The sequence below is a fragment of the Orycteropus afer genome, unplaced genomic scaffold, assembly GCF_000298275.1.
Source record: "Orycteropus afer afer isolate SDZICR_OR568_19922 unplaced genomic scaffold, OryAfe1.0 scaffold00116, whole genome shotgun sequence".
Lineage (NCBI taxonomy): Eukaryota > Metazoa > Chordata > Mammalia > Tubulidentata > Orycteropodidae > Orycteropus > Orycteropus afer.
Window position 1 is genome coordinate 4,914,798 of NW_006921703.1, and position 17,130 is coordinate 4,931,927.

General features: G+C 36.5%; 1 protein-coding gene across 1 annotated transcript in view; it reads left to right on the plus strand.

Moving 5' to 3' along the window:
• Nucleotides 1–983: 983 nt before the first annotated feature.
• GUCY1A1 (guanylate cyclase 1 soluble subunit alpha 1) overlaps nt 984–17,130 on the plus strand; it is a 46,523-nt gene continuing 30,376 nt past the window's right edge. Inside the window, exons 1-3 of the mRNA XM_007943974.2 lie at nt 984–1,238; nt 9,776–9,837; nt 15,941–15,999. Of these exons, the coding sequence (XP_007942165.1) occupies nt 984–1,238; nt 9,776–9,837; nt 15,941–15,999 (376 nt within the window). The remainder of the gene's footprint in view (nt 1,239–9,775; nt 9,838–15,940; nt 16,000–17,130) is intronic.

A 17,130-nucleotide genomic window follows, 5' to 3' on the forward strand; every position in this document is an offset into this window, starting at 1 on the left:
TTCATAAATTACATATGATCACAGATTTGGGATGTGAGTTTAGATCACAGAGAGTACTCGCAGCTTCTTCTGGTTTGTCAGTATCTGCAATAACTGATCTATGACAAAGTATGGGCTGTTATTTATACATACTGGGAAAATATTTAGGGTATTGAGGCATATAGAGAAGAAAAAAAAAAAAAACGAACTCCCATTCTAAATAAGGGGTTTGTTCTTTGAAAAATAAAAATGTTTTCATTCTGATCAAATTAAAAAATACTTTCATTAGTTATAGAGGCAACTTTTGGAATAATAATTCTCAATTGAACTAATTTTTTTCATCTACAGCTCAGTGTTTCAGATCCAAAAACTTATAATTGGGCATCATTGTATTTTTTTCTTTAGATATGTTTGGGAGACATTGGTTTATACTATTCAGTATTTTCAGAAAGGACAGCATGAGGAAAATATACTAATTACTAACACCAATTAAATATAGATTTAATATTGGCTTCTGTCAAAACCATAGTGTTCCTTTCTTGTGGAATCAAACTGGATCTAATGGTTTACAAAAATGGAAATAAGTACTTCGCTCAAAGGGAATTTTGGAGAAAATTATATTCTACTTGAATAATGTTAAAATATTTTAAAAAAATATTTTTAGTAAAATACTAAAATGCACACATATTAAATAAAAGCAAATAAAAATATTTACCACATATTTTATAATTGATATTTCTAACAGAATATTTTTGTTTTGTTTTGTATTGTATTTTTTACTTGAAAATTACATATAACCTTAAGGTCTTTGCTTTCACATCTGTCTTTTTCTGATTTCATAAGTATATAAAATTACTCTTCTTTCTGTTTTTACTTTCTACTGCCCATAGACACCCCTGTCACCAGTATCCTTGACGTGATAATTGCTTCTATTTGTTGGGCCCACATAAGAAGAACAGCTTATCAGGAGGAGATCTGCAGGAGAGTGATAGGCCACCAACAACATGTTCTGCAAGAAGCTGAAGGATCTCAAGATCACAGGGGAGTGTCCTTTCTCCTTACTGACACCAGGTCAGGTTCCAAAAGAGCCATCAGAGGAAGTAGCAGGAGACTCAGAGAGCTGCAAAGCAACTCCACCCATCTGTCAGGATGTTCCTGAGAAGAATGTACAAGGAAATCTTCCTCAAAGGAAGACCAGTCGGAGCAGAGTCTATCTTCACACTCTGGCAGAGAGTATTTGCAAACTGATTTTCCCAGAGGTGAGTTCTTGCCCTTCAGAGATTTTCATGATATTTTAACAGTGTAAAAGAATAGTGTTCTAAGGAAACTGTAATCAGTTGCTTTCTCACTTCCAAGGCTATAATAAATGTAGACTCTTTCCTTGAAACATGTAAAAACATTCCTTTAAGCCAATCATGTTTTTAAATTATACTTAAAATGTTTAAGATTTTGAATTCTTTCCAAAATGAGAAGTCTAACAAGCCTTTTGCCTTTGAGCCACTGCTTAATCCCTCTAAGCCACAATGTCCTTATCTATAAAATGGAAATAATGAGAATACTTACCTTCTTGAGTTTTAATGACTATTCATTGACTCTCTTAGCATATCATAAGTATCCAGAAATTATTTGACTTACTCATTTAAAATTTAGCTTCTTGAAGAATAATTTATTCTCTGCTATATATTCTTCAATTCTAAAGAGCATTGTGTGTGCCCTGCTCATTTGCAGAGGTGTGAAAATCTTCTGGTTCCTACTGACTCTGAATCCTGAGCCTTTGTTTAAACCAGGTTTAATCTACTCACTTGGATTAGAGTCCTGATACAGCTCTGGGAGCTGTGTAGCATAATGCTTTTTTGAGGTGTAGAGCACCCTGTATCAATTCACTGCTAAGAAAACGTTCAAAACCCAACATTTACTTGAAAAGGTCTGGTATCTCAGACATAGACAGGACATGTAAAGAGTTCCTCTCTCTCTCTATTGGACTAGAGAGAAGAGCAGTTGAAAATCCTCCCAATACCTTCCTCCTTGTGTTAGCATTCACAGTTTTTACTTACAGTAAAATTATTTAACCTCTGATGTTTAACATTATATAGTCAGATACTTTTGGTAATTTGTAATACACTCAATACAAGTCCTCTGCTCTCTGCACTGAAGAGCCAACCACTGACTTTTAGTGGGACTGATACATGCTTGTATCACCTGCAAGAAGTACTAAGTGACTTGACCAAAATCATACAGCTTTTGACGAGTAGAACAATTATTGATGTCAACAATATGGACTGGAGTGACTGAGAAAGGACTTGAGCTTAAGCTTAAAGGATGGATCATAAATTAGGATAAGTAGAAAATTGAGGGCTTATTCAAATGTACTATTAGCACAATATGGCTTTGATTAAATATGGTTAATGGCTTTGAAATAGAAATATTTTATTACTGTCACCCCACTCCAGTTACTAGACAGCCAACTCTGGCTGGGTTGTTGGCTGTAGCTTTTCTTGGATAGCTGGTTTTGTATCCACAGTCTGGGAGCCAGTTGGTACTCTCATTTCCAGGAAAGACTGAGTGCACAGTATTGAACAGATGGTTATGATGGAGCAGATGGATCACTTCCATGCTTTTCCTGAGGCCTGTCATTACAATGTTGGCTTTATTATTTTGTTTAACAAATGCTGAATTCCTATAATAGATGTCATACATGTATTGAAGTTTCTTTTGAAAACATTCCTAATACTAAATATAAATTATTTTTTTTGTTTGTGAGCTCATAAGAATAATCATCAAGGTTGGACTAAATAAATGGCAACCAAAAAAAAAAAGAACAGAAGTGGCAATATTAATTTCTGATAAAATAAACTTTAAGGCAAAAACCAGCAAAAAAGACAAGGAAGCACATTATATAATAATTAAAGGGTCAATACAAGAAGAGAACATAACCATAATAAATATCTATGTTGCCAATGAAAGACCCCCAGAATATGTAAATTAAACTTTAACAGAATTAAAAAGAGAAATAGATAACTCCATAATAATAGTGGGAGAATTTAGTATACCACTTTTGATGAAGGAAAGAACAACTACAAGGAAACTCCACAAAGATACAGAAGATCTAAATAACACAGTCAACCACCTAGTCTTCATAGACGTGTGTGTGTGTGTGTATACACACACACACACACACACAGAGACTCCATGCAACAACAGCACAGTATACATTCATTTCCAGTGCACATGGAACATTCTCAATAACAGATTATATGTTAGGCCACAAAGCAATTCTCAATAAATTTTAAAACATTAAAATACTGCAAAGCATCTTCTCAAATCACAATACTATAAATTAGAAATAAACTATAGAAAGATCAAGAGAAAATAAAATCAAATACATGGAAACTGAATAACATCCTGCTGAGCTGGTGGCATAATGAGTAAGACTTTTGCCTGCTAACCAGAAGGTCAGCAGTTCAAATCCACAAGCTATTCCATGGAAGGAAAATGAGGAAATCTGCTTCTATAGAGATTTATGGCCTTAGAAACCCAATGGAGGTTGCTGTAAGTCAGAATTGACTTGGTGGCAATGGGTTTGGCTTGGCTTTGGGTTTAATAACTACTAGGTAATAGAAGAAATTGTTTAAAAAATGAAAAAAAAAAATTCCTTGTAGAAAGGTTTGACTGCAGTTTCCTGTAGCAGAGAAGTCAAGGCCATAGGAATTCTAGGAAGTTAGAAGGGGTATCCTTGATATTTAGTTTCTACAAGATTTTTTTCCAGCTGAGGTAATTTACCTTTAGACTGTAAATGTCCCAATGTTGCGTACATTTGAAGTGTGTAACAATCAATCTAGCTTACATCATAAAGTAACCAAAAATTTACTCATCTTTCATAGATAGCTTTTATTTTTCAACTGATTTTTAAAAGTGATCGATTTAATGCTTAGACTATAACTGCTATCAGTAACCCAAAGGAAGACTCAGAATAACATTTGACAACATCAAAGCTCTTTTCCTAGACAATTAAATTTAGCTTCTCAATTATTAATTTTTGGGAGAGCAAATGCTGAAAAAAACTCAGAGTGGAAGATGTCATTCTTGAATGGTGGAATATTAGACATTGGAAAGATCTTATTGATAATCTAATGCAAACCCTTCATTTTTGTTTGAAAAAGAAATTAGGCACAAAAAGTTAGTCAAAATAAAACAGATAACTGAGAAGATGGAAAAATTTTCCCCATCTGATCCATAATTCATTGCTTTTTCTATAATAATATTGTTTAATAATTTTTCATGCATATCCTCCTCAAAAATCCTGTGAACTAATCAAGCATGTTTTTAAAGAGCATGTAATGAAGTATTAGGGACAATGGGTAGCATATCAGAACCTACTCAGTAGCAGTACTGGAGTTGATTTTATGTTTATGCCCTGAGGCCCTGAGGTTGGCTGTGCATGATAGCTCTCACTGAAAGTTGAGGCCTCCCCATGGCTTTACTGTGGATTCACATCATCTCAGAATATAGGTTCAGTACTTATCACAGGAATTAAGAACAGCAATAATCCGAGAAGCTGGACTATATGAAGAAGAACATGGAATCAGGATTGGAGGAAGACTCCAATTTGCAATATACAGGTTACAAATCTTGGTTGCTGAAAGTGAAGAGAACTTGAGGCAACTATTAATAAAGATCAAAGACTACAGCCTTCAGTATAGATTATATCTCAACATAAAGAAAACAAAAATCCCTACAATGGGGCCAATAAGCAAAATCATGACAAATGGAGAAAAGATCGAAATTGTCATAGGTTTCATTTTGCTTGGGTCCACAATAATGTTCATGGAAGCAGCAGTCAAGAAATCAAATGATATATCGCATTGGGCAAATCTGTAGTAAAAGACTTCTTTGACTCAATCCGTGATATGTTCAACTGTCATATATATGGGAAAGCTAGGCAGTGAATAAGGAAGACCAAAAAAGAATTAATGCCTTTGAATTATGATGTTGGAGAAGTATATTGAATATACCATGGACTGATAGAAGAACAACAAATCTGTGTTGTAAGAAATACAGTCAGAATGTTCCTTGGAAGCAAGAATGGTGAGACTTCATCTCACATACATTGGATATATTAAGTGGAAGTTCCATTCCCTGGAGAAGGACATCACACTTGGTAAAGAGTCAATGAAAAAGAGGAAGACCCTCAACTAGTTGGATTGACACAGTAGCTGCTACAGTGGGCTCAAACATAGCAACAATTGTGCGGATGCTGCAAGACAGGCAAGTGTTTCTTCCTGCTGTACTTAGGGTTGCTTATGTGTCAGAACCAACACAACAACAGTTGAAAAAAAAAAAAAATACCATGAAAGACAGAAAATGTTGAAGTTGTCAAGGTTTTCACTTTACTTGGTTCCACAATCAATGTCCATGAAAGCAGCAGTCAAGAAATCAAATGACGTATTGCCTCAGGCAAATCTGTTGCAAAGACTTCTTTAAAGTGTTAAAATGCAAAGTTGTCACTTTGAGAACTAAGGTGTGTTTGACCCAAACCATGGCATTTTCACTTGCTTTGTGTGCATGTGAAAGCTGGACGATGAATATGGAAGACCAAAGAAGAATTGATGCATTGGAATTATGGTGTTGGTGAAGAGTATTAAATAGACCATGTACTGCCAGAAGAACAAACACATCTGTCTTGGAAGATGTACAGCCAGTATATGCCTTAGAAGTGAAGATGGGGAGACTTCATCTCATGTATTTTGGAAATGTTTTCAGGAGAGACTAGTCCCTGAAGAGGGACACCGTTCTTGGTAAAGTAGAGGGTCAGCGACAAAGAGGAAGACTTTCAATGAGATTATTGACAAAGTGGGTGCAACAACAAGATAAAACAGTAACGACTGTGTCCCAGCACAGGACTGCACAATGATTCATTCTTTTGTACAAAGAAAGAGTCAGTGTGAGTTGGAATCCATTTGATATTACCTAACAGGAGCTCTGGTAGCATAGTGGCTAAGACACTTGCCTGCTAACCAGACGGCTGGCGGTTCAAACCCACCAGCCACTCCTCGGAAGGAAGGTTGGGCAATCCTACTTCCGTAGTGATACTGCCTCGGAAACCCAAGGAGGGGTCGCTATGAGTCGGGGCTGACTTGATGGCACATAACAACAACAACAACAACAACAACAACAGCAACACACCCTCGTCCCACCAGTGCCTTGCTAGGATGTCAGCAATTTTTTCTTTAGGAAAACGAGTTATGATTCAAATTAGAAAGCCAAGAATACATTTCTCTACCAACCCTAGCTATGGCAAGAGGGACCATTTCTTCTTTACTTTTAGAATGACTTCTGTCTTCCTTTTTCATTTTCCAGCTTTCACATGCATATGAAGCAATTGATGAGACCCAGGCTTGAGCCAGGTGCACCTTTGACATCTTTGTTTTTTAAAACTTTAAAGTGCTCTTTTGCAGGAAATTTTCCAATGCAGTGTGTCATTTAATTTTTGACTGCTGCTTCCATGGATACTGATTTTCAATCCAAGGAGAATGGAATCATTGACTACTTTTAATCCCCCCCCCTTTTATGATGATATTATTTATTGGTCTAGTTGTGAGGATTTTCTTTTCTTGGTAAAGTGGAAGATCAGCTAGAGTTCAAGAAACTCTCATTGAGATGGAATGACACAATAGTAACAAAAATGGGCTTAAACATACCAACAATCATGAAAATGGCACAAGACTGGACAACGTTTCATTCTGTTATACGTAAGGTCACCATGAGTTGGAGGTGACGCAAAGGCAATTAAAAACAACTTACAATAACAGCAAAAATGTTTGGAGGAAAGGACTAGAAGAAGAAGTTCTTGGTGATAGCGGAGAGAAAAGGAAAACCCAAGAGAGATCTTGAGTGAAATGAGAAAAGGAGGTATACTTGATGGTTTAATCTGAAAGATAAAGAGGAAAATAAAGTTGTCTCCAGTAACACTGGGAAGAGAAAGGGAAAAAGTGTTAGATGGCTATGGGAGCAGCAGCATTGGATGGGTTTCTTTTCTCATTTAAAAAAAAAGAAAAACCACTGCCATCGAGTATATTTTGACTCACAGTGACCCCTATTGGGCTTCTGAGGTGGTAAATCTTTACAGAAGTAGATTGCCCTGTGTTGCTTCCATGGAGTGGCTGGTGGGTTTGAACCACCAACCTTCTCATTAGCAGTCAAATGACTTAGGCATTGTGCTACCAGAGCCCCTTCAAATATTCCTGATCAGGACAGCCAATTCTTATACAAATAAATATAATTTAATTATCCTTACAAACCCCAAAAAAACAAACTCACTGTCGTTGAGTTGATTCAACTAATAGCAATCGCTCCTTGGGTTTCCAAGGTGGTATTTCTATGGAAGTAAATTGTCCAATCTTCCTTCCAAGGAGTGGCTGGTGGATTTGAACCACCAGCCTTCTGGTTAGCAGTCAAATGTAAATTAATTTGTAAGCAAACTAGCAGAGTAGCATCTCTATGCTTGGCTATATCATTTCCAGATAAAATTTTATAGATTAAGTCTTCAAGAATTTTAATAATTGACAGAGGGAGTGTCATTCACTCAATCATTAATTCAACAAATAAGTATTGAGCATCTCCTCTAGCTAGCTACTGTTTCAGGTGCTGGGTGTAGATTAGGTGAACAAAATAGTCATTCCCTATTCTTTGGGAGCATCTAAAGTAAGAGGCAAAAATTAATAAGGATAATAAAAACCAGGTAGCAAATGCTGTGAAGAAAAATCAGGAACTCATGCAGAAGGGAATCATCCCCCATTTTATTAATGATACTTTTTCCCATGTAAATATGTTTTGCAGTAGGAAAGAACTCACAGCAATGTGTGGTTTAATGAATTTTGATCCTTGCTACACTGGTAATTCCAGAGTAGCTTTCTATCAAGTCAAAGGTCCTTTAAACATTTAAACTGTTCAGGTTCCCTGGTTATCTACCTCATTTACAATCTCACAATGTAATGTTACCTTTCTTCATCCCTGGATATGAAATCTGCTGAGGAATATATCCATATTTTCCTTTGTGAACACTTTCCACACCTGCAAAACCTATTGCTCATGACCTTCATATAGGCCAGCACAATATTGCTCAGAATCTGCCCACTGAATAACTCTCCTGTCAGCCTTTGTTTCATCCTGTGGCAGAAGTATTCATTTCCATATCTGAACAGCCAGAAAAATTATTCTGTATTATAAATTTAAGTTTTCTTTCACATCTTAAGAACACTTGCATTTTCTTTCAATAAATTTCAAATTAATTGTCTAAGCTATACGTATACTTTGAAAGTTGCAAGTAGTTTTCATAATCTATTTCATTAAAACAGCACCTTGCTGTATTTTGCTTAACTCAATTGTCTCTTTTGACCAGTGGAAATTCTAATGGAAATATAAATAGGTCTTACAGAAAAAGTAATTTGCTGATTTGGAAAACAGCCATAACATCTTTCACTTTCCTCTGTATAAACTGGGAGCTCTGGTGACGTAGTGTCTCAGGCATTTGACTGATAACCAGAAGGTTCATGGTTCAAATCTGCCAGCCACTCCTCACAAGGAAGATTGGACAATCAACTTCCATAGTGATATCACCTTAGATACCCAAGGAGGGGTTGCTATGAGTCAGATCCAACTCGATTTTTTTGTTTTTTTTTGGTCTGTATAAACTACAGAAAGAATCAATGACCCATATATATATAGCCATGTATGATTTTTATGAAATATCAGAAAAACAGTGTTGGGACTTCTTATCACTTACCAGTTAGAGACAATGAGCTATTAAGAGAGATGAATAGATGTCAATAAGGTATTTATTAAGTTATGACTATGGAAGGAGACTACATGCAAGTAGTTTAAAAAGCAGAAAGCTCATGAAATACTCAGAAATTAATAAAGATGAGCAAAACTAACTATCTGGCAAGGATTATTAGTTCATAGAAAGGAAATCAGTAGAAGTTAAGGTAAATCCAAAGCTCTTTTGAATAAACAATCAAGTGAGCTTGGTGACAAATTGGATTTAAGGGAAGAAAAGACAGATATAATGCTCTAGAAGAGCAGAAGTTGGAAATGATATGTGAAGCATAAATATTAATGTGAAATTAAGAATGGAGAGTTGCTGGGCGGCTGGGTATAGAGTTTGTGAAAGCCACAATATTTGTTTGGCTTGAGCCATGCTGAGATTGAAATATTGGTGGCCCATGCAAAGGATTTCTGATCCAGAGGAAGTGAAGCCCATGGACCTGACATTGCCAAAATGGAGTTTTCTGTTTGGATTCTAACTTGACTTGACTATTTTGTGGCTATCAGTGAGGCCACTTACCACAGACAAAGCTTGTGGCCACAACACATATCCAAACTCAGATTAGTTTGAATTCATTGTTTCTTCTGAATTTGAGAAAACCATAGAAAATCAGTCCCATTTCCAAAGTGTAAATCCACTGCACTGATCATTACAGGTAATAATGTTTCTGCTTCTTCATAAGAAACTTTTAGGACTAATTTTTTAAGTTGTTGTTGTTGTTGTTATGTGCTGTCAAGTCGGACCTGACTCATAGCGACTCTTCCTTGGGTTTCAGAGGCAGTACCACTATGGAAGTAGTAGTGCCCCATCTTCCTTCTGAGGAGTGGCTGGTGGGTTTGAACCACCAGCCTTCTGGTTAGCAGTCAAGTGCCTTAAACACTATGCTATTACAGCTCCTAATTTTTTAAGTATATGTCTTAAAATGAATTATTATTTAATGGAAGTATTTAACACTTTTCTTTTCAATTCCAGTTTGAACGGCTGAATCTTGCACTTCAGAGAACACTCACAAAACATAAAATAAAAGAAAGTAGGTAAGTTGAATAACTTTAGTTGAATAAATAAAGATCAACCTTTTATTGCAGTTACTAATATTGCTAATAATTATTGAATAGCAACAAATATTTATTAAGTTATGACTATGAAGTCTACACACAATCATCTTACAAAGCAGAAAAACTCATGAAATACTCAAATATCAATGCCAGCAAAACACCAGTGGCTGTGAAATCAGTTCCAACTCATGGTGACACCATGCATATCAGAGCAGAACTATGCTCAATGTCTCATTTTTTGGGGAAGTAGATAGCTAGAACTTTCTTCCAAAAAGAATGAAATTTTTTAAGTTAAAGATGTCTCTGGTTGGATTGAGCCTCCAACCTTTTGGTAAGCAGCTGAGTGTGTTAAGCATTTGTTAGTTCAAAGAAAGGATGTCATCAAAACATTAAATCTACAGCTTTGTTTCAAATAAGCAATAAACTTGACCTTGGTGACAGATCAGATTTAGGGATAAAAGAAAAGAGAGAGACAGATAATTCCAGAGTTTTCTGGACCAGAAGTTGGAAATGATATGTGTGTAGTGCCTAAGGCACTTGACTGCCAACCAGAAGGCTGGAGTTTCAAACCCACCAGCCACTCCTCAGAAGGAAGATGGGGCAATCTACTTCTGTAGTGATACTGCCTCAGAAACCCAAGGAGGGGTCGCTATGAGTCGGGTCCAACTCAACGGTACATAACAACAACAACAACAGTAATGCCAGAACCTGGACTAAGTGTTTTAGCTATTACTAACACAAAAGTATGGAGGGGAGCAGTGGTTAAAGCATTTGGCTGCTAACCAAAAAAGGTAGTGGTGTGAATCCACCAGCTGCTGTGCTTCCTAGGAGAAAGATGAGGCAGTCTGATTCTGTAAAGATGTTCAGCCTTGAAAACACTATGAGACAATTCTACTTTGTCTTATAGCATCACTATCAGTCAGACTCCATTTGACGGCAGTGAGTTTTTTTGGTTTTATACCCAAATGTAACTGCATTTATTTTGCACAGTTTCAAAATGACTAAACTTGGGCTTACAAAATATTTGGGATTTTACAGCTAGGAAAAAGCAGAGCTGAGTTTCAAGTTCAAGTTTTTCAGAGCACATGAATTTAGGCATATTATCATGTACTGCTGCTTTGAACAAACTTCCATGAGGTCTACTCTTTCATCTAAGTTACTAGTCCCATAGAGTTGACCCTGATTTAGTCAATGGTGACCTTATGTGTGTCAGAGTAGAACTATGCTCCCTGGGGTTTTCAATTGCTGATTTTTTGAGGTGGATTACCAGACCTTTCTTCCAAGGCCTTTCCGATGGACACAAACTTCCAACCTTTTGGTTAGCAGTCAAGAGCTTTCACTTCCTAAACCACCTTAAAAAAAAAAAAAAAAAAAACTCACTGCCATCGAGTCAGATCCAACTCATAGCCACCCCTCCTTTGGTTTCTGAGATGGTATCAGTATGGAAGTAGATTGCCCAATCTTCATTCCAAGGAGTGGCTGGTGGATTTGAACCTCCAGCCTACTGGTTAGTAGTCAAATGCCTTAGTCACTACACCACCAGAACACCACCTAAAGACTCCCTGTTCTTTCATACTAAGGGATTATTTCTAAAGTATTTAATAACAGATAAGGCATGAATCCCAGTTAGAAATGATCCCTTGCCAGTAGGATGCTACCAAAATCACATCTCACACCCCAACACCTTCTTTCCTCCTTTTCACACACCATGTGTTAAACCTTTAGGGGCTGTATCAGGAGGAGGTGAAAGAAGAGGGCGCCTCAGGAAGTATGTTGTTGTTGTTGTTATGTGCTGTCGAGTTGGACTGGACTCATAGCGACCCCTCCTTGGGTTTCCAAGGCAGTATCACTACAGAAATAGATTGCCCCATCAGCAGTGGAACTGTTTCAGTATTTTCAGCAACCAGTTTGTTGTACTGGTGTGCACAGGATAAATATCTGTTCTTGTTATATTTTTTTTGTGTATCTGTCTTTGAATTTTCCTTAAGAAAGCTTTCAATGGCTCTTTAATATAGGTTATTGTTTTGTTTTTATTATGTAGTTAACTTTCCAAACATATCTTGGCACATTTACCATTGGTAAAAACTCACTGCCATCAAGTCAATTGGATTCATAGCGACCCCTCCTTGAGTTTCCGAGGCAGTATCTCTATGGAAGTAGATTGCCCAATCTTCCTTCCGAGGAGTGGCTGAAGGGTTTGAACTGCCAGCCTTCTGGTTAGCAGTCAAATGCCTTAGTAGATAATTTAATTGGCCCTCTTTTTTTGATTTCCCAAAATTACCAAGATTATTTCATATGTATATAATAGAATGACTACTTGACTTCAAACTGGCAGAATTGAACATTGAATTTTTGCAAGCCATTCCCATTGTGGGGAATATTTTATGTATTCATTTAGCTATCTCCTACTCATGAGTGGATAAGCAGCTTTGTGGATTATCTAAGCTTCATTTTCCCTGCTGACTAATTGTCCCAGATTGCAGGCACCAGGACCAAGCCAAGAAAGGGAGTCAGGGATGGGTCCAGAAAGAGAGAGTGTGAATCTATGTGTCTGACAGAAGCTGTGTTTACATGAGCGATATGAAAAGCATTCCACAAAGCCTCTGACCTTAATTCTTAGTCAAGCTGATAAGATACCCCAAAGTTATTCCAGCCTGACTACTGTGTCTGTCTGCTTAAGTCCTTGGCAGCCAGTTTACTCAACATTTATTCTCAGGGCTTTGTGTTCTGAAATGTTCCTTCAACTAGATGTAGACATTCAGTTAATATGTTCTCACAGTGAGTTCTTTTAAAAATTTAAAAACTTAGAAAAACAATAATGCTTTTGTTTGGAAATCTCGAGTAAATCGTTCATGTCTTATTTCTGAAAGAGAAAAGACTGATCATATTTTAATAATCGTAATGATAGTTATTAAGTTGTGGAAGTAAGATAACAGACCTTTTTGCTCCTGAGACTTCCCGCTGATATGCTAAAAGACTCCTCTATGCTTTCTTTTTTTAGTTCTTGGGCAAGCTCTTTGTTTTGTTTCCCTCCCCCCACATTCTTATCAAGTCAGCTGCCATTTCTACTGCTTTAGGTTTGCCAACTGCTGAACATGCCTTAGCCCATCTTGTGGACTATGCATTGTCTTCTGTGACTGGAAAACCAATGTAATAAATAATAAACTTTGCCTGAGTGAAGGACCAGAGGCCACCCCTCCATTTTTCTTTTAAATAAAATGAATTTAATAAGCACATAGAGTCTTTACAGTATTCCTCTAAGTTATTGCCCAGAGAGCTTTTGCTTAGCCACTTTGTCTGCCACCATGCTGGTGCATAAGCACATACTTATGCCTGCTTGTCCTTTTTGAAGGTAAAGGTAGGGAACTTCCTGTGAAATTTACTGTGTGCTACCAGGACTAGCTAAGCTTTGCTTGCATCTCATATCACAAGTACTGTGGCATAGTGCTTAAGGCATTTGACTGCTAACCAGAACCACCAGCCACTCTTCTGAAGAAAGATTGTGCAATCTACTTCCACAGAGATACTATCTTGGAAACCCAAGGAGGAGTCACTATGATTTGGAATAGACTCAATGGTAGTGAGTTTGGTTTCTTGGTCTGGAGAATTGGCAGTATGAGAGTTCTATGAGTATATTTACTCTTATGTTTTAGGAATTTTTTTTTTTTAAAGCTACTTAATGAGACAAAGAAGCAAATCTAAACATAAGTTAGTATAGAGAAATATTTAATTAATTGTGGAGTGTCATTAGCTCAAAGCAGGCTATTATACTATATAGTGATCCTTAACCAACATTGATGAAAAAAATACTTGTACCTAGTACTTTAAATAATTATAAGTACTGGGAGCTCTGGTACCGTAGTGCCTAAGGCAATTGACTGCTAATCAGAAGGCTGGCGGTTCAAACCCACCAGCCACTGCTCAGAAGGAAGATGGGGCAATCTACTTCCATAGTGATACTGCCTCAGAAACCCAAGGAGGGGTTGCTATGAGTCAGGTCCGACTCGATGGCATATAACAACAACAAATACCCTTATGTGATGATAAAACAGTGAAGTGATTCAGTGTCATCAATAATATTTCCTTCTGAAACTTCCTACATGCATTATGTTTTATTGAAATCTGTTTAAAATTTCAGTTCCATGCTTATTTGTAAATTTAACTTATCCAATGGCAAATTGAATACAAATAAGACTCTGAGAGTCTTTTAATGTGCTTTTGTAATTTGCTATATTTGGTTACAATCAGTTATCTTTATGAGAAATTATTAAAAACACATGTGAATTAACACATTGTCAAGCTGAGATTACCTACCTATGAAGCCTTAATGATTAAAACATTGATTAAACAGTGATTAAAACTTTCAGCTGCTAACTGAATGTTGACAATTTGAACCTATAAGCCTCTCTGCTGAAGAAGGATGTGGCACTCTGCTTCCAAAAAGATTTATGACCTTGGAAACCCTATGCTGCAGTTCCACTCTGTCCTATAGGGTTTCTGTAAGTCAGAATTGACTCAGTGGCATTGGTTTTGGTTTGGGTTTTTCTATCAGTCAGAATGTATGTTATTATAATGCCAACCTGGTGGCTCAACTGTTAAGCACTACGCTGCTAATCAAAAAGTTGGTGGTTTGATCCCACCCAGCAGCTCAATGGGAGAAAAGCATGGTAATCTGCTCATGTAGAGACTACAGCCAAGAAAACCCTGTGGAGAAGTTCTGTTCTGTCACTTGAGGTCACTGTGAGTCCAAATCAACTTGATGACCTGACAGCAATGTACTATAGATGGAGCCCTGGGAGGTGCAAACAGCATGCTTGGCTGATAACCAAAAGGTTGATTTTTAGAGGCCATCTCCAGGTGTCTCAGAAGGAAGGCCTGGTGATCTATTTCTGAAAAAAGACCCTTTGGAAAATCTATGACACGGTAGGGGTCAGCATGAGTAGGAATAAATTTGACTGCAAGTGGTTTTATGCTATTGAAACTGTATAGTAATTGGATAAAGAATATATTTTTTTTTAGTTGTTAATTTTCTATATAATATCTATAATAAAAGTTTAATGTTTGGTTGAGTCTCCAAAGCAAGAAATACTATGTATTAACATTAGGGGAAAAAAAAATAGTGATACTTAATAGTAAAATACATCACTATATTGATTTTTCTTCTTGGTTGAGTTATCAGAAAAACTCTGGGATGATTTATTACCATCCCCTTCTTGGCCATTTTGCACTCCTGGTATCCTGCCAAAGCAAATCTCTTTAGTGTTAGCCTATGTAAAGTTAACTTTAAAGATAATGCTTTATAAACAAATGATGGGACTCATAAAAAAGACCAGGCTTACTGGACTGATAAAGACTGGTGGAAACCCCTAAGACTACAGCCGTCACACACCCTTCAAGTCTGGAACTAAACTCACCCCTTTGACTCAACTTTCAACCAAAGGGTAGTCCTATAAGGTGAGGAACAACATCAGGGAGGTGCACGCTCATTAAAATAATCAACTATAAGAAATCAAAAGGGTAACATTTGCCCAAGGAAAAACTCAGAAGGCTAGAATGACAAAGGGAAATGTTAAACAGAGTAGAAGTGTGTAAGTGTTGTTATGTTGTTATGTTGTGGGGATTGCAATCAATGTCACAAAACAAAATGTGTCTGAATTGTTGAATGGAAAATTAATTTGCTCAGTAAACTTTCTTCCAAACTACAATTTAAAAAAAGGGAACTAAAGAAAAATTTGTTCAGACTCTGGGTATTATGAAGTTTAGTGAAATCTCCAATTTAGGTAAAAGTCCAAAGTTAAAAAAAAAAAAAAAAGACTGAATATGGGGTTAAATGTGATGCTGTATAGAAGCCTCCCAGGCAGTGAAAAAATGAAATAAAATGATGAAACCTTCTACATCATGAAGATTTTGGTATTTTCAACTTGTTTTGGATTGTCACTGCCTCTTTCCTGTAAACTTGATACCTAATATTTGATTCTACAAAAAAGATACATTAGTTTTCCTTCAGTATCATTCTATGTTTTAACTGAAGTTCTAGCATTCATTTGTCAGTTCATAATTTAACATTTTGAAATATTTCTAGGAAATCATTGGAAATAGAAGACTTGGAAAAAATCATTACAGACCAAGCAATTGCAGCAGGTAATAGAATCATTTATGTAATTAGAAAGCATATCCTATACCAGCAGAACTAATTTTTTCTCCTAAAATATTCATATGTATTTGTTGGTCACTCTAAATATTAAATATTAATAAACACAATACTAAATATTGTGTTAACATAAACTGTAACCGTTTTTCATACTATGTATTCTTGTGTGACATAAAACATTTCCTCTTCTTATAATGTTTATTTGCTATGAAGTAGATCAGGCTGGATGGGAAGCTGACTCATAGACCTTCACAGGATTTGGTCTGGAACCTCACTATAAGTTTTCCTTGTTTATGCATGAAACATTCTACTCAACAAAGCAGAAACCAAGAAATTAGTTTAAGTTGTAAGCATTCATGAGAAGAAGTGCACACTCTAATATGTTAGCAGTGTTCTGACATTAATGATAAGTTTGGGGTGAGTAGTTGAGTGGCTTTGTCACATTATCCTTTTGAAAGTTTGAGTACATGGACTAAAAGGTTAAATTTTTCTCAAAGTGCAGAAAGTTAAGAGTATAACAATAATAGCTGACTTATAGTAAGCTCTTCCTGGGAGCCGGGCCCTGCTCTAAATGTGATCCTCACACATCACAACAGTGCTACGAAGACGGACTATTGCTTTTCCTGTTTTACAGATGAGAAAAATGTGGTACACAAAGGTTAGAGAGTAAAGGCTAGGGAACAAGAAGATATAGAATGTACATACAGTAAACTTGAGAGAGCTGGAAGGTGTGTAAAGGGGAAACTTGTCAGAGAAAGAAAAATCAAATACTCAAACAGTGTATATTCCACTAAAATGAGTGATATTTGAAAAGTGGTAAGACAGGTAAGACCCTGTCAAAGGCTGAAAACTCACAAGACCCGGAAATGTTAACAAGGCAGTCCTGTTGACTTGTGGCTCTCACAGGTTTCACTGTAATATATTCCAAAACAATTTCTTATCAGGTAATGTAAACAACAAGGATATTTTTTACTCAGGAAAAGAAGAAAAACAAAAACAACTTTATAATTCTATAGAGAAAAATGACAAAATTGAGTTTCAAGACCAGTGAAACTCTTTGGGAGCTCTGGTAGTGTAGTGCCTAACTCATTTGACTGCTAACCAGAAGGCTGGTGGTTCAA